Genomic DNA, 17739 nt, shown 5'->3' on the forward strand with positions numbered 1-17739 from the left:
ATAGATATCCTTAGTGAAACCATTAGTGCATCAACAGGTGCTTTTGTGGTCTCTGGTGGAATCAGACGGAGATAATTGTAAAAAATCTCCCTAATCACAGGGTCATCCTTTTTTTCTTTTTTTTTTTTTTCAATGGTACCGTGTGTGCTTTGTGGGCCCCAGGGTTCTTAAGCGCACGGTTTCGAATCCTGGCCACGATCCGAGATTAGGAAGGGCATCCACTCCGGGTAACGGTTCCCAAATGCCAAAACCAAAGCCTTCCTGATTCCTTTGTCAGGAGGCACCGTCCTAGCCCTAGTATAATAGAGAAACCGGACTAAAAAAAAAAGAAAAAAAAACTGAAGGGGTTAAAAATTCTTATTAAAGTGTTTAGCGTTAAGTGTAGCGTCCCACTACCTCACCTGTTGCTTACATGCTTTTAATCTTCCACAGGTGAGCACCATGCAGCTGGCAACACTGACGGCCACCCTCCTCACCCTGGTGGCGGCGGCGGCTGCACAAGACGAAGGATCAGGTCTGGCTGTAGCTCAGGCCAAGCGGGCGGGCTGGTCCTCCATGCGCGGCGCCTGGGGAAAGAGAGACGACAGCTCCGACCAAGGCCTTCAGGTGTGTGTGACAGAGAGAGAGAGAGAGAGAGAGAGAGAGAGAGAGAGAGAGAGAGAGAGAGAGAATGTTGAAGTAATAGTAGAAGTAGGTGTAATAGTAGTAGTTGTTGACAGTGTTGTTGTTGCTGTTGTTTTAGTAATAGTAGTAGTAGTAGTAGTAGTAGTAGTAGTAGTAGCAGCAGCAGCAGCATGATAGATGTAGTAGTAGTAGTAGTGGTAGCAGCAGCAGTATTCATAGTAGTAGTAGTAGTAGTAATACTACCAGCAACATTGATGGTGAAATGGTGGTGGTAGTGGTGGTAGTAGTGGTGGTGGTGGTTATAGTGGTGGTAGTGGTTATGGTAGTAGTGGTAGTGGTTATGGTGGTGGTGGTAGTAGTAGTAGTGGTAGTAGTAATGGTTATAGTATTAGTAGTAGTAGTTAGTAGTAGTAGTAGTAGTAGTAGTAGTAGTAGTAGTAGTAGTAGTAATAATAAACGTAACAGTAGCAACAGTAACAGTAGTATTATTAGTAGCAAAAGTAATAACAGTAACAATGGCAGCAGTATTAGTAGTAGTAGTAGTCTTAGTAGTAATAGTAATAATAGTAGTCTTAATTGTAATAGTAGTAGTAGTAGCAATAGTAATAGTAGTAGTAGTAAAAGTAATAGCAGCAACAGTAGTAGTAGTAGTAGTAGTAGAAGGAATGGCAGTAACAGTAGTAGCGGTAATAGTTAAAGCAGTAATAGCAGGACTGATAGCAGGACCGGCAGTAGTAATAGTAGCACTCAAAGAAAAAATCCCAGTAATTGTGTAAATGAAATGTTTTTCAAAGACCAACTTCTTGGTAATCCCCCGCTTGGCAGTGTCTTCATTTCGCTTACTTATGATGAGAGGACACGGAGGCGGGGCGGGACGGGGAGGGGCGGGCCGGGGCGCGGCGGGTCGGGGCTGGGCGGGGCGGGACAGTCACGTGAGGGGAAAAGCGTGACACGTGACTACTCTTGTTTGATTTTACCCATAATCTTCTCTCCTGCCCCCCTGCTCTCCATCCTTCCCCTCACTCCCCTTCCTCTACTCCCTTTCCACGTGTCAGTGACTCTTACAACTGTCTCTTGTCCCCTCGTACCCTCATCCCCTTCCACTCTCCTTTTATTCTTCCTCTTATCCTTTAAATTCCTTCTTATCCTCCACATCCTTCTGCCTTTTCTTTCCTTTTCTGTGATTTTTTTCCGTATTTATGTATCTGTTTATTATTTCTTATTCATATCTCTTTTTCCTGCTTTTTTGTTCCCCCCTTCTTTTTCTTGTCTCCTTGTTGCTCTTTACATTCTTTCTTTTCTTCTTCCCTCTCTTCCGCTTTTTCATTCTTTCGCTTTCATTGGGTTTCTTATTTCCCTTTTTTTCTTCGGTTCTTATCTTGTTCCAAACTGTTTATCATCTTCGTCTTCTCTTCTTGTTCATCTGCCTTTCCTTTCCTTCTTACGTGTTTTTTTTTTCTCTTCTTTCTTCTGGATTTTCCCGATTCCTCTCTTTACCTTGCTCTCATTTTGTTATATCTCACCCTCTCACCTTTCCCTGTGGTTTTCTTTCTTTCCTCTGCTTCTTACCCACTACGTTCCTCATCTCCCTCTCTACTCTCTTTTTAGTTTTCTTTGTTTCCCTCTCCTTCTTACCCCTTATTTTTCTTTTCCACTTCTCTTCTTGATTTTCTTCCTTCTTCTCTTCTTTTTTTCCTCTCCTTCTTACCTACTACTTTCCTCATCTCCCTCTCTACTCTCTATTTAGTTTTCTTTGTTTCCTTCTTCTTCTTACCCCTTACTTTTCTTTTCCACTTCTTCTCTTCTTGATTTTCTTCCTTCTTCTCTATTTCTTTAGTTTTACCTTCTACTTCCATATGTCCTGTTTTTCTTTTTCTTTTTTTCATAGCCTCTGTGTTGCCTTCATCCACTGTGCCGTTATCGATATTCCTCACCGTTACCCAGCGTTTCTGTGTGAGGTTAAGTTACGTTAGGTTAGGTTAAGTTACTCTGACTCTAGTTCCATTCAGGTTCTTGTTCCAAAATTAGAAACCTCATCACACGTCAAATAACTTCTACTTAATGGTGGATAAAACTAGGCGGATAAAAAAAAAAACGCAGTAACAGAAAAAAAGTGCATTCAAGCAGCCAAACAGGGAAGAAGAAAGGAGGAGGGGAGGAAGGTGTGAGAGAGAGGGAGAGGGAGAAGGGGGGAGTTTGAATACACTCTCGAAAAATGGAAAACGGGAAAACATCAGCAGCGAGGAAGACGAAGCGCGGCGGGCCATCAGATTGAGGCCACTTCCTATCATCACACGATCAGACGCCAGCCACACGCAGCCGCCACACACGCCTCCTCGCTGCCTCCAAGGGGTTACTGCTGGCGGGAAGCGTGAGGCGTGTAACAGATTTTGATTGGGGCTTTTTACGAGTGGGAAAATGGAAAGTTAACCAAGTACTCTTAGTCTCTCTCTCTCTCTCTCTCTCTCTCTCTCTCTCTCTCTCTCTCTCTCTCTCTCTCTCTCTCTCTCTCTCTCTCTCTCTCTCTCTCTCTCTCTCGTGTGTGGTTTAGTGAAAAAAATATGTAGAGATAAGGTTTGATTAGTTGTTGTTGCATTTATATATTAGTATTAGTAGTAATTGTTATAGTTGCGGTCTTTTGTTGATTTAGTAACTGGTTTTACCCCCCATTCATTACTGGGACGTATTTCTACCACGAGTTTTGGACATGATTCGACGATTTTATTTACATTAGGAACGGTCTATGGAGGTCAAAAGATTAACGGCCAGAGTCTTCACTATTTTAATTCCCACATAAGTTTCTGAAGCTGTTTAAAATCACCAGATAGTAAGCTGAATGAATATGGAAAGACATTGTGGTACTGAAGAGGTTATAAAGAGGAGACGCAGAATATAGTTCCTAGTAGTAGTAGTAAATATTAGCAATAGTAATAGTAGTAGTTGTAGTATTAGAGTAGCTCTCCATCCTTACCACCAGCAAGGGAATAGAAGCATTTTTGTACCTGTAGGAGGGAAGAAGAGGAGGAAAATGAAGTGTTAGAAGAAAGTTTAGCCTTCATACACAATACACGCAATGCCTCCCACCAGCCACTGATAACAATAAACCAAGTCTGAAACAAGGGAGTAAAAAAAAAGAAAAAAATATATCCCCTGACAATAACACCCCAAGTTACCAAGAAGTGACAGTTAGGCCGCGACACAATGCTGGAGGCGGAGAGTGACGAAGCCTTTGTTATAGTGACGAGGGGACAGGTGGGCGTTTTTATCTGTAAGGTGTTATTATTGACACGAATGAGGCCACAGAGAGAGAGAGAGAGAGAGAGAGAGAGAGAGAGAGAGAGAGAGAGAGAGAGAGAGAGAGAGAGAGAGAGGCCATCTGTCTTACACCGCGTTTTCTTTCCTTCGCAGGTTTCTGAAGACAAGAGAAACAACAACTGGAGGAAATTCCAAGGATCGTGGGGCAAGAGAGGAGAGGAGATCCAGGTGTGTGTGTGTGTGAGAGAGAGAGAGAGAGAGAGAGAGAGAGAGAGAGAGAGAGAGAGAGAGAGAGAGAGAGAGAGAGAGAGAGAGAGAGAGAGAGAGAGAGAGAGAGAGAGAGAGAGAGAGAGAGAGAGAGAGAGAATTTACCTCACCTACTTCCAACCATTATATTTTTTCCCACTTCTTCGTCCTCCTGCTCCTCCTCCCATCTTAACCTTTACCAAAATGTTTCTCTTTGTCCTCCCTGTCCTTCCATATCACCAAATATACTCCTCCTCCTCCTCCTCCTCCTCCTCCTCCTCCTCCTCCTCCTCCTCCTCCTCCTCCTCCTCCTCCTCCTCCTCCTCCTCCTCCATCTCTTCCGGTCCTACCTCACGCTGTCTGTTTTGCAATTTCTTTCATGTCACGTTTGTTTTACCTTCTCTCAACCTTTCCATCCTTCCTCCAGGACGCCGAGGACAAGAGAGGTAATTGGAACAAGTTTCAAGGCTCATGGGGCAAACGTGCAGACGACATAACCGAAGAAGCGGCGCTGCAGGTGAGTCGAGTGATGGGAGAGGCGTGTGGAAGGCTGACGGAGATGGAGGGAGGACGAGATGGTAGGAGAGAGAGAGAGAGAGAGAGAGAGAGAGAGAGAGAGAGAGAGAGAGAGAGAGAGAGAGAGAGAAGAGGAGGTGAAGCAGGAATAGGATGAGGACAAAACTGTGTTAAAGAGATAGGTTAAGGAAGGCAGTGTTGGTGAGAGAACGAGAGAACCATAGAGTGATATAGACGAAATAGCACGAGGATGAAAATGATGGTAAGGAAATTGGTTAGATAAGGGGAAGAAAGTGTTGTGAGAGGACGAGAGAATATAGTGATTTAGACGAAGATGACCAAGACAAATATGAGAAGAGTATGATAGGTAAAACAGAATGAGGTTACAGAGAGCAACGCCATTATAACTACGTGTTCTAATGAGGACCAAGAGAAAATTGGCAGGATTTATATGGGGAATAGGTCGAAATTGAGCACGTGGACGAAAACAACGAAGACGAATATGAACATTAGAAAACAATAGAACCTACACGTGGCAGTCCCTGTACAAAACGACACACCTCCCTGGTTCTACCTCTTGCATCTATATATTTGTGCAATTTTTTAAAGCTCCTTATTTCTGATACTGTAAGAACGATGGATAAATAGAAAGAGGGCGATGGCAATGGCAACGAGGAGATCGTTTTATGGGGATTGAGGGAAGAGGACTGGAGGATTGAAAGGGAAATTAGAGGAGGAAGAGGAGAAGTTATTTTTGAGGAGAGAGAAAGTAAGTAAGGGGAAGTAAGAAAGGAGAGCATGAGTATGTTAGTCAGGTATTTGTGACCAGCGTTGGCAGTGACATAAGAGCAAGGCACCTACCTGTTGCCAATACCGCCATGGGTTTGGACAGGCAACGAGCAGCACGCCACGCCACGGTAAGCACGACATGACACGCCCTCTTTGTCCTCACCCTCGTGTGCCATCCCGACATGACTTTCTGCAGCCCCAACAAAACCATGATATCACGAACTTAACTATCAATAATAGAATTTTATTTCCTTTCTTCTTTTTCGCTCTTTTTTTTTTTTTTTTTTTGTTAATTCCCTACTGAAAAAAAAATAGTGGTATGCTTAGTAACGTGGGAATAACAATCTGAAGCACTGATTGTGGTCGTTTTCTTGTTTTTCTTATATCAATTCGTGAAAGGAAAAATAAAGTCTTGGTATGCTGAGTGTCATTTATTTGCGACATGACGTGCTAATTGATCACTTTTCGACTATTTTCGTTCAAATTTAAACCTTAGACGCGACACGAAACCCTTGCTCACATATTCTGCAACCAGCCACCACGCCCGCGCTTTTACCATTAGGTGTTGTACGTACTACACGTCTCCCCATCACTATAAACGCACGCTACAAGTCACCTGGCAGTGAAATCTTTTGTTACCGCAAACGCGCACCTCTAATGCTTATCATAGTGACCTTTTTTTCCTATGTGTGTGTGTGTGTGTGTGTGTGTGTGTGTGTGTGTGTGTGTGTGTGTGTGTGTCCCGCATATGACTTATGCAGCGCTCACCTGACCTCTTCTGCCTCGACACGCAAGTGAAAGGCAGTGAAAGTAAAGGCAAAAAAGTTAAATTTGCGCTACTTTAATGTTGCTTAGTCTGTTTTTTCCACCTTGATGTACGAGTATGCCACGTGACCTCCTTTGAAGTGAGACTTAATATTTATTGTTTTTGTTTTATCACTCAGTATAGGAAATATAAGCAAAAAAAAATTTGTTTCTTCTGAAGTTTGTAGCGATTTCACAGATTAAAGTCATGGCTTTGATATGAATATTCCAAAGATTTCTTCAGAATAATGGTGAAAATAAAAGAAAGAAAACTAAATTATAAAAAAATGAATTGAAAATATACCTATTCATCAAGTAGACTCACGTGTCTCTATCTGAATAATTATTGTATGTAACTACTGTACTACATAATCTTTTTAAATAAACAAGAAATGGTTCCTTCATTATCATGTAGTAAAGGAAAGGAAAATGATAGGAACATGTGGGTGATATGCTTGAAAAGTCTTGGATGTTGTGAGGGTTCAGGGAAACGGGCTAGGACTATTTAGGTGTGTATTGGTTCGTTTCTGTTCAAGTTATGGGGCCGCCGTGGTACAGTGGATCCGTGCGTGCTTTGGGATCCGAGGGGTCTCCAAGCGCACGGTTCGAATCCTGTCTACCTTCTGAGTGTAGGTTGGGCTTCCTCACTCGGGGCAACGGTTTCCTAGCGGGTGGGCTTTGAAATAGGAGGTGCGCTTAATAAGTATCCTCTTTAGCCCATAAATTCCCGTGAAAAGCACACATGGTATAAAAAAAAAAAAAGTAAACTCACCTATCTGTATCTGAATAATTATTGTGTAACTACTGTACTACATACTCTCTTTAAATAACAGCAGAAGGTTCCTTGATCATCATTAACAAGAAAAGAAGAGAATGGGAGCGTGTGGGTGATGTGCTTGAAAAGTCTTGATGGTGGTTGTGAGGGTTCAGGGTAATGGATAGAGCTGTTAAGGTGTGTGTTGGTTTGTTTCGATGCGTTAGGAAGTGAGGGAAATGCAAGATAGCTAGGAAATGAGTCATTTTGTAATGATACAGTTGTTAATGATTTGCAAAAGGAAAAGAAATCTGGTGTAATGTTTGTCATATCTAAAGAATTGTGGCATAACACGCACAAGCAAGCATTGACACCCGACACTTAACCACCCACCCACACACACACACACACACACACACACACACACACACACACACACACACACACACACACACACACACACACACACACACACACACATACACACAAGGAAGTCGTGTCACTGAACATTGTAGGGGAAGAAAAATAAACCATTAGAATTTACCAGTCAAAAGGGAAAAAAAAAATCCTGAATGAATATTTCACCCATTAATTCACGAAATTGAACATAAAGAGAAATTTATCCTTTTTTTTTTTTTTTTTTGAGTGGGAAGGGGTGACGTCGGAACCTACACACATTCTCTCGCACTAGATAGAGAGACAGATAGATAAATAGACATGTATATTTGTTAATCATAATAAACAACACATGCACATACACATCATAGACTATACATCATCGAAAAACGCATAATTAAACTAAAATTAATGAACACTCAGCAGTAAAATCTTATTATTCTTAAACAATAAAAACATTCCATTTCTCCATGTGACTCAGTTTCCCCTCCCCCTTTCCCTTAACAGGCCGCCGAGGAGAAGAGGGGAGGCTGGAACAAGTTTCAAGGGTCGTGGGGCAAGCGAGGGGACGAGGTCGCTTCTGAGGATGACTTGCAGGTACCTGGAATGCTTCACTTGCCTTATAAAAGTATTCTGACTCCGCACCCTTGTCTTTCCTTCTATTCCTGTGTTCTTCCTGGTATACGGTTTTTTTCCCTGCTTTTTTATATTTTTCTTTCTATTTCCGTATGAAACAGAGAGAGAGAGAGAGAGAGAGAGAGAGAGAGAGAGCTGAAGGGTTTAAAGTGATTAGGTTAAAAGGCTTGTATTTACTAATAGCCACATTACACACTCGGCTGGACGAATTATGAGAGTAAGAAAGTACATATGAGATGAAAACATTCTTGTCATTCATTACTTTCTCTCCCTCTCCCTTCAGGACGCCGAGGACAAGAGGACATCCTGGGGCAAGTTTCAGGGTTCATGGGGCAAGAGGCAAGACGACCTAATTCAACTTCAGGTACACTTGGTCCTTCCTCACACTTTCGCTTCTTTTACCTTTTTCCCTTTTTTTTATAAGTGTATACTGTTATTTTTCAACAAAACTTATTTACTTCCTTCTTTTAACCAGTGTGTGTGTGTGTGTGTGTGTGTGTGTGTGTGTGTGTGTGTGTGTGTGTGTGTGTGTGTGTGTGTGTGTGTGTGTGTGTGTGTGTGTGTGTGTGTGTGTGTGTCATGAGACGTACCAATAGGCAGTCTATTTGTAACACCGTTTCTTTGTGTGTGTGTGTGTGTGTGTGTGTGTGTGTGTGTGTGTGTGTGTCATGAGACGTACCAATAGGCAGTCTATTTGTAACACCGTTTCTTTGTGTGTGTGTGTGTGTGTGTGTGTGTGTGTGTGTGTGTGTGTGTGTGTGTGTGTGTGTGTGTGTGTGTGTGTCATGAGACGTACCAATAGGCAGTCTATTTGTAACACCGTTTCTTACGCAGGACTTGGAAGACAAGCGCAACAACTGGAGCAAATTTCAAGGCTCGTGGGGCAAGAGGGCAGGATGGAGCAGCCTCCAGGTGAGTGGCGGAACAAGTAACACCCCACATCGTAATGAAAGCTTATGATTTCTTTCCACCTCATCTCAATATGCCATGTATTATAGCCTGGCTGTGAACACTGACTGCCAGTGGTGAATTGGGGGTGTCGCCATTCAAAACCTTAATGTTTTGGCTTATTTGAGGAAGGTGAGGGAGTGTCTTGAACCACCTGTCTGCCGCAGGGCGCGTGGGGCAAGCGAGCCTGGAGCAACTTGCAAGGGGCGTGGGGAAAGCGCTCTCCCAACGACAGCGAAGACATTGACGACGAGGCGCTAGAGGAGGAGGAACTGCAGGTGTCCCCCGAAGCCTTGGCCAGGATGGTCGCTGCCTCCCCTGTCAAGCGCGGGTGGGCGCTTTGGGGAAAGAGGCCGGACTACCCGGCGGTGTCACCTCGCTCTACCAACTGGTCCAGCCTCAGAGGTGCGGCCCAACCCTTGACCCAGAGGGAAGGCTCAATCAACAACACATACTTTGAGTCTGACAAACATTCGTTCATGTCTCTAAGTAACAACATAATAAATTTGTTTCGTATGTTAAATGATTACAAAATAAAACGTCACTGCTGATAATCGTTCACCCAGAAAAATCACCGTTTGCTTGGTGACCTTAAATTCTTGATGCTGGGCGCGGCGGTGGCATGGAGTGAGTCAGTGCAGCAGTGCGGCGTGCTGTGCTGAGGTGTAACAGCTGAGTGAGAGACGCTTGCCGGGAAGTTGGAAGGGTCGCGGACGGAAGTTGGTCAAAGTTTATTCAATTTTATCCGGGGGGTGCAAACAAAACAGTGTTTTCTTCGAGACGAGGAGCGGACAACCGTGCGGGGTGTTTGTGAAGATCGTGTTCTTGTTTCCAGTGTGTGAGAAGCCAGTGTTGCAATTTAGTTAAAACTTACTGAAGACCATAACCAGATTAAGAACATTTCGGCGTCAGGTGGTTCAGCCCCTCTGGTATATGTGAGTGTTTGGCGGGGCAGTCGTGAAGCACCACGCTGCGAATGTGTCGTTAAATCCTAGCGGGCCGTGAAAGCGACGAGGAGTAAAGAGCAAAGAGTACAGGAGCAAGGAAGAGGCTTGCGTGATCCTAGAAGGGTTCAGAGACAAGTAATCACTCTATGCCGCCGGTGCTCGTTAAAGTCATTACCGCTTCGGGGGCAATTTCCTGTAATTATCTGTTTATTTATTATTATTTTTCTTACTCGGAGGTTTCTGATCGAGGCGGTGACGGAGATGGCGAGGCGCTGCCAGTCCTTCACATTTCGACACTTCTTGATCGTGGTGGAGTTAAATTTAAACGAAGGAAAATAATGAACAGCTGAAGTTAATTGTCATTTTAATAAGTTGTGTTTGTAGGAAAAATTAATTAACAGGTGAAGGAAGTATCAATTATCTCAACAACGCTGGTGTGTCGAGCGAAACGTTTTAATGTCAGGCCGTGAATATTTTCCTCACGTTTTATAAGGGGCATGAATCTCCTTTCCAAGTTGGACTCACTCATTCACTCGCTCACCATAAACATTCATTCATTATTAACTCATTCATTTATAAAGTAACTGAACCACTTACCTGACCCATTCACATATTTAATCTGAGTGCACTAGTGATTAGCTCCATCAGTGTGAGAGTGAAGAAGACGCCTCACCTCTCCTCTTCTCCCACACACAGGCACGTGGGGCAAGCGTAGTGGGGACTGGAGCAGCCTTCGGGGCGCCTGGGGCAAGCGAGTTCCCAACGACTGGGCTCACTTTCGGGGCTCCTGGGGCAAAAGGTCTCCAGGTATGTGCTATTTATGTTGCTATTGACACCTGTGCGTTCTTTTGTGATACCTGCCAGTTTGCCTGTCTGTGTGTCTCTTCACATGCGTTTCCTTCCTTCTAACTTCCAAGTCCTCTTCTATTTCCTTCTCTCACTCTTGCTTTTCCTCGTTATCTTCGTCCTCGTTCTTATCGTCTTCGTCCTCGTCCTTGTCCTTCCTCCATAAGATCACTTGTCTCCATCGTGACTGCCTGCCTTCCTGCCTACCGCTTCCTCCTCACACTACCCTCCACCCTCTCCTGCCTCCTGCTTCACACCATCTGTCCGCTGCCATGCCCACCTGCTCCCTGCACCTCCCCACCTATATGCCACCTGACACCCCGGTAATTAAAGGGGAGAGACTTGTGTCGGGGCTCTGTCATGGTTGGGGAGATGGAAAGGGAGAAAGTTAGCATTAATGAAGGAGAGAGAGAGAGAGAGAGAGAGAGAGAGAGAGAGAGAGAGAGAGAGAGAGAGAGAGAGAGAGAGAGAGAGAGAGAGAGAGAGAGAGAGAGAGAGAGAGTACCTACAGTATTTGTGCATTAGATGATGTGGTGAGATGTGTTCTATTAGGAATTCATGCGATACTACTTTGCTCATTCAGTAGAACCGAGAAAGGTGGCTGATTTTGACATAATGGAGACGTGTACATTTTCCTCTCTCTCTCTCTCTCTCTCTCTCTCTCTCTCTCTCTCTCTCTCTCTCTCTCTCTGGTGATTGATAAGATGAAAACCGTACAGGACGCAGAGGATTAATTAAGGTGCAGCCGTACAACCAGGCGTAATAAGGGTGAGGGAGGCGGGCAGGTGGCCAGGCAAGGTGGGGAGGAACCACGCTCAAAACAATAGGCTAAACCAAACATTTGCTCCCTTGCCTGCCACTCGCTTCCTCTCTTATCTAGAAGTAAATTTCCTCACAACATCAACACCAGCAACGACAACAATAACAACAGCAGCAACAATAAATCAGAGTTAACGTCATTTTTTACACTTTATGAGTAGAATATATTATCTTTCCATGACTAAATAGACTTTCTTTCACTTCAGAATTTTAAAAAATCCAAAAATCATTTCAGATTGGCTATAAAAACAAACGATTTTTTCACTTCATGGATAAAAAGAAAATATTTACATCTAGAATTAAATTAGATCGTTAGATTGATTAAATGATAGTAAAAAGTATTCCCCCCGTCATTTACTTCTTCAAGGCAGTCCATATTTATTTCTCTTCGCTGAAATGCCTTTGTATTTTGACTGACATTGTAACAGTTTTGTTGTCATTGGGAATTGAAATTATTTATACTCTTGCTCAGAAAGGAAACACCAGGTGGGGATGAAAAGAACGCCTCTTTATTTAAAGTGAGGGGAGCGTCTCTCTCTCTCTCTCTCTCTCTCTCTCTCTCTCTCTCTCTCTCTCTCTCTCTAACATCTTATTACACATAACGAGGCCGGAGTGTTTTTATCCATTACTAAAACGTGGCGTCACTTTTGAGGTGAAAATTGACTCCACTCAGCTTCAGGAAGGAGGCGAAGTGGAGACTGGAGCTGGCGGAAAAAGAGTGCTGATGATGGCGGTGGTGGTGGTGGTAGTGGTAGGGGGTGGTGGTGCTAGAAGTAGTAGTAGTACCAATAGTAGCAGTAGTTTATATAAGTCAGTAATAAAGGTCAGCCTAGGAAAAAGAAAATACCAGGAAGAAGTAACGAGGGATAGAACTGAGAGAGAGAAAAAGCAAAAAAAAAAAAAAAAAAGACAAAAATATAGCAAAATGGAAGGACATATTTCTTTTATTCTTTATTTTATACCTGTGATTATTCGGCCATCCTCTTTTCACACTCCTTTCCTCACCTCCACCGACACGTTATGTTACTTGCTCCTTGTCTCCTTGCCTGTGCCGCTTATCTGTTCGCTACTCCCCTCTCGCAGCTTGCTTGGCTTCCTCCTCCAATAAAATGTGACTTGCATGACCTTGTTTTCTTGTCTATTTCTTAGCTGGAAGTGTTTTGCATGACTCCTATCGCAGTGTCATAAGGACTAGAATGGCTGTTGCTGTTTTATTCTTCGTGTGTTGTTTTTTTTTTTTTTTTTGTGAAGTTGAAATACATGAATACACTAGCATGGCTTTTTCCTGCATAGTTTATAAGTTTGGTTCATGAATTACATTATGCATGGACGTGGATATTGCAAAACCTATTAGTGTGATTGAAACTGAAATGCACTGACTGACCTACGTGTATACAGCTGTGGATACTGCAAGAATCTTTCTCTTATTCAGAGCTGATGTGTTATATGTCACAAGATTATGCCGCTGATTTTTATGAGACCCAGACTCAGTGATGAAAGTGAATTGTTTCTAGACAGCCGTATGTGTGTGTCTGAAACAGGTCTCCACCGCCCGCTGAGTGTGTCACGGCTGTTTCTCCTTCCAGACACACTGATAGCTTAAACATCTCACCGCCACAACTGCCGCGTGGTCCCGCTTCCTCACCACCTGGTCCTCGCCCCCTCCCCACCAGGCGCGGCGGCGGCTTCGCGGGACCATCAGGCAGCGTCTCCTCTTCTGCAAGCAACACTCGAGTCTCTGCAGTTATGAGCGCTAGCAAAAAATGTATTCAAGGAGACTCTATCTTAGCAGTCCAGCTTGTGTTATTTAATTTGACCTCCAGCAAAGTCTTCGCTCGTGAGCCCAGTGAGTGCAGCGAATGGGCTTGCCAAATATATGCTATACGTACTACATGAAGTGGATGGCGTCTCGCGGACCTTCCTGAAGCAACTGTTTGTGCTGTGGTTCTTCATCTTCGACCCTGACTGGCGGCTGCCGAGGTGTGGCGGCGCCGCCCCTCACACTGGAAACCAACCCTTATGTTAATAGTACAGAGGGACACCCGTGGAATACTCACTTGTGTAGCCTGATGTCATGATGCTGTAAATTTAGAGAGAAAATCCGAGATGATATTTTTGATGTGCTTTAGGGTGATGGCAGCTGGCGGAGGGAGACTGTCAACCTCCTCCTCACCCTCCCCCGCGGCCTCACGCTGGCCTGAGTGGGCGTGTCTGTCCCTCAGCGCTGGGGTGTTGTGGTGATCATGCTGTTTACCTGTGTGTGTGTGCGTGTGTGTGCGTGTGTATCTGTGTAGGTGCCTGTCTACCAAGTATCCATCAATAAACTGCTGCACAAATGTATATCTCGTCGTCTTATATTAACACTCCTCCTCCTCCTCCTCCTCTGCTTTTCCTCCTCTTTTTTCTCCTCATCATCGTAGTTTTTATCTTCCTCCTCTTCTTTCTCAATTGCCCCAACCCCTGCCCCAACCACCACCTCCCCAGAGTGTCAACGTGCATGGCAGTGAAGGGAGCGGTGGTGGGGAAGCAATGTCACCCGCGGGCGTGGTGGGTGAGGCTCGTGACGCCCTTGTAATCTGCCTGATGGTACGTCGCCTCAACCTCCAAGCTGCGAAAATATGTGGCGGATTATACAGAGGAGAAAAAAATAGATTGGAGTGAGTTGTGATGCACGGGAGGTGAGGAGGAAGGACAACAAAAGACACGCGTCACTTCACTTGGGAATTCTCGGTCCAGGTGTCCAGGTGGTGGTTGGCAGGTTATACTGAACACACCTGTTTGTGTTTACTGGTGTGAGATGTAACTGATGCTAACATTATGAATTAGTGATGAAATTTTAGTGTGCGTTTACTTGTGGGGGCTAAAAGAGTAGGACTGGCGGAAATGTTAGAGCTGGGTTGTGGAGGTTGTGTAGAGCAGGTATTAGGGTTGATGTGTGCGTGTTGAAAATGTTGTGCAAATATTAGGAATTATTTGAGGGAGTTAAAAATGCAGGGCGAACATCAGACCGCCAACAGGAAGGTTTAAAAATAAAGCTAAAAATATAGATAAATGAAAATCACCATCTCTCTCACTTGGTGTAATCAGAAAGTACTATTATTTTCCATCACAAAAAAAAAAAAGACGTGACTTTTTTTTTTTTTTTATGCCACAAGTGTAAAATAATCGAGTAACAAAATGTACACCTTAGTTTTTCTGTATTAATCATTGAAAATATTATGTAATGCTGGTGTACAAAAAAAGAGACTTTCAAGGACGACAGCATAAAATATTCACCCCGAGCTGCTCGTGACGCAACACAGAAATGGCAGCTTTTTTACCACCTCTCTTCCTACCACTCATCCGTGTGTGTGTGTGTGTGTGTGTGTGTGTGTGTGTGTGTGTGAGAGAGAGAGAGAGAGAGTACACGAGCTTGCAGTGATAAATGCTTTCGAAATCACACACACTGCTCCAAAACCCAAAAATACAATCATCACTCTTTGTTTTGGCGCCAGATAATCCAAATGCTGCGTCTCTTTAAATCATACAGTTAGTCAGTCGGTCAAATAACTCTTGCCTTCGAATACCAACAGTGTAAATTCGATTGCCTTAAGTGCGAAGAGGGACAAGGACGAGGCTGGAGATGAGAGCCTGGTAGAGAAAAGACAATTAGAGGTGATGAAGGAATGGCAGAAGGAAGTTCGGCAAGTAATTTAGATTGGTAAATAGATAAGGAAGAAACTTGTAATAGATGGTGAGTGACTGGTAAAGGGGTGGTATTAGCGGCAGGAGAGAAGGAATGGGAGGAAAGAAGAATCGTAGGTGTGTAAGTAATCCTGGGAAGTAGAAGAAAGAGGATGGGAGAATGAAGACGCGAGAAGAAAGGTAAGTAATGAGAAGAAGAGAGGAGGAGAAAGTGAGTAAAGCAAAGAAGAAAGTTAAAGAACGTATAAGGGGGGGAGAAAAAAATAAGATAAAGTGACAGAAGGTGAAATAAAATCATAGGAAGGTATAAGAACTGCAGTAGGACATGAAGATAAAGATGGACTAAGAGATGAGAGAGTCAGGAATACCAGTAAAGGGAAATTGATGGAAGTGGATGAGCGGGAAGCGTAGAGATTGAGAGAGAGGAGTGGATGCTCGATGTGGTTAGGAACGGGTGGAGCGGGAGAAGAGCAGGTGGCGTGGGTAGTAAGTAATAGTAATGGGTTAAGGAGATAGGAAAAGTAAAAGGAAAGAACTGGTGTCATTCGAGGAAGAGGAGGAGGAGGAGGAGGAGGAGGAGGGGGAAGAAGAGGAGGAGGAGGAGGAAATACAAAGGAATGCCAAACAGCAGCAGACCTCTTGGTCCTTTCGAGTCTGTTTGGTAACTACTTCTAACTGGCTACAGATAAGAAGAGGAAGAAGAGGAGGAGGAGGAGGAGGAGGAGGAGGAGGAGGAGGAGGAGGAGGAGGAGGAGGAGGAGGAGGAGGAGGAGGAGGAGGAGGAGGAGGAGGAGGAGGAGGAGGACATAGGAATACATAGGAAAGACGAGTGACAGGAGGCCTTGGAGGATAAGGAGGTCACTCGTTTACTAAACTACACGTACAGAAGCTACATACTTAGTAGGAGGAGGATAGAACAGATGAAGGAGGAGGCGTCAGGAGGAAATAAGACGAAAATACACCCCGACTGTTGAGAAGGACAATCGGAAATTTACAGGAAAGATGGGAAAAAAGAGAGTACTAATGGAACTACTACTATCGCTAAGAGAAAGAGGTATCTAGTGTAAACTACTACTATTGCTAAAAGAAAAAAAAAAATTATCGGAAACCATTTTCTTTATAAAACTTGTCTAATTTACTTTTGAACGTAGCTACCGTGTTAACTTGGACTACGGACGCTGGCAGCTTGTTCCAGTGTTCAACTATTCTTACGTTAAAAAAGAGGAGGAGGAGAAAGAAGAAGAAGAAGAGGAGGAGGAGGAGGCCTTTAAGAGTACGATGTGTGGAAACATGAACTAAACTAAGTGAGAGAAGTCATTATTTTTTCGTATTATGCAATTATTACAAGGAATTTTGCATAGAAGTTATTAATTACTTAACCTGCTTTGTATATTAGTACTTTTGCACACACACACACACACACACACACACACACACACACACACACACACACGCCCGGTAGCTCAGTGGTTAGAGCTCTGGCTTCACAAGCCAGAGGACTGGGGTTCGGTTCCCCGGCCGGGTGGAGATATTTGGATGTGTCTCCTTTCACGTGTAGCCCCTGTTCACCTAGCAGTGAGTAGGTACGGGATGTAAATCGAGGAGTTGTGACCTTGTTGTCCCGGTGTGTCGTGTGTGCCTGGTCTCAGGCCTATCCGAAGATCGGAAATAATGAGCTCAGAGCTCGTTCCGTAGGGTAACGTCTGGCTGTCTCGTCAGAGACTGCAGCAGATTAAACAGTGAAACACACACACACACACACACACAAACACGCAGCAAAATCCCTTATAAAGTTAATGATAGCAATATTTCCTTCCCTTCGTTCATCACGCCACCCTCTGCGTCCCTTCATCAGCGAGCACAAAGCATCATTTAGCCAGGCGGGAAGGGGGAGCTAATGACACTTTCTCTCAAAATACGTCCATTCCAATCTAAGTAAAGGTCCAAGGTGAAATTAGAAGGGAGCCTATATTTTTCTCTTTTTTTTATTTACACTAAGGTTCTATACACTCAGACAGACAGACAGCGAGGTATGATCAGTGACTCGACCAGCTTGACTCCACAGCGTCGTTATTAAAGCTAAATGAACTGTAAATCGTGTGTCTGTGTTTGTTTATGCACATGTGTTAGTAATTATGGCAGTAATAGTAGTAGTAATAACGGTAAGAGCAATAGCAGTAGTAGTAGTGGTAATAGTAGTAGTAGTAGTAGTAGTAGTAGTAGTAGTAGTAGTAGTAGTAGTAGTAGTAGTAGTAGCAGTAGTAGTAATAGTAGTAGTAGTAGTGGTAATAGTCCAGCGGTGGTGTGCGGGAGTAGTATGAGCCATAATGTATAAAATGCCAGCTGCATTAACCACGCTCACCTCAACATTATCATTATAAATTTAGCTATATAGTGATATACACTATATAATTTAATATTTCATGTGTGCGTGGAGCCTCAACGTATAAAGAGGAAAACTAGAGTGGATGAGAG

General features: G+C 43.8%; 1 protein-coding gene across 6 annotated transcripts in view; it reads left to right on the plus strand.

Moving 5' to 3' along the window:
• LOC123507149 (prothoracicostatic peptides-like) overlaps positions 1-13920 on the plus strand; it is a 173574-nt gene extending 159654 nt beyond the window's left edge. For 4 of the 6 annotated variants that reach the window (XM_045259792.1, XM_045259790.1, XM_045259791.1 and 1 more), the window contains 9 exons: positions 433-606; positions 4033-4107; positions 4553-4642; positions 7892-7981; positions 8304-8384; positions 8855-8932; positions 9136-9373; positions 10612-10722; positions 13167-13920. In XM_045259792.1, the coding sequence (XP_045115727.1) occupies positions 442-606; positions 4033-4107; positions 4553-4642; positions 7892-7981; positions 8304-8384; positions 8855-8932; positions 9136-9373; positions 10612-10722; positions 13167-13183 (945 nt within the window). In that variant the 5' untranslated portion in view covers positions 433-441 and the 3' untranslated portion in view covers positions 13184-13920. The remainder of the gene's footprint in view (positions 1-432; positions 607-4032; positions 4108-4552; positions 4643-7891; positions 7982-8303; positions 8385-8854; positions 8933-9135; positions 9374-10611; positions 10723-13166) is intronic. The other 2 variants (XM_045259794.1, XM_045259793.1) reach the window with 2 other exon arrangements.
• The last annotated feature ends 3819 nt before the right edge of the window (positions 13921-17739 follow it).

The sequence above is a fragment of the Portunus trituberculatus genome, chromosome 21, assembly GCF_017591435.1.
Source record: "Portunus trituberculatus isolate SZX2019 chromosome 21, ASM1759143v1, whole genome shotgun sequence".
Classification (NCBI taxonomy): Eukaryota; Metazoa; Arthropoda; class Malacostraca; order Decapoda; family Portunidae; genus Portunus; species Portunus trituberculatus.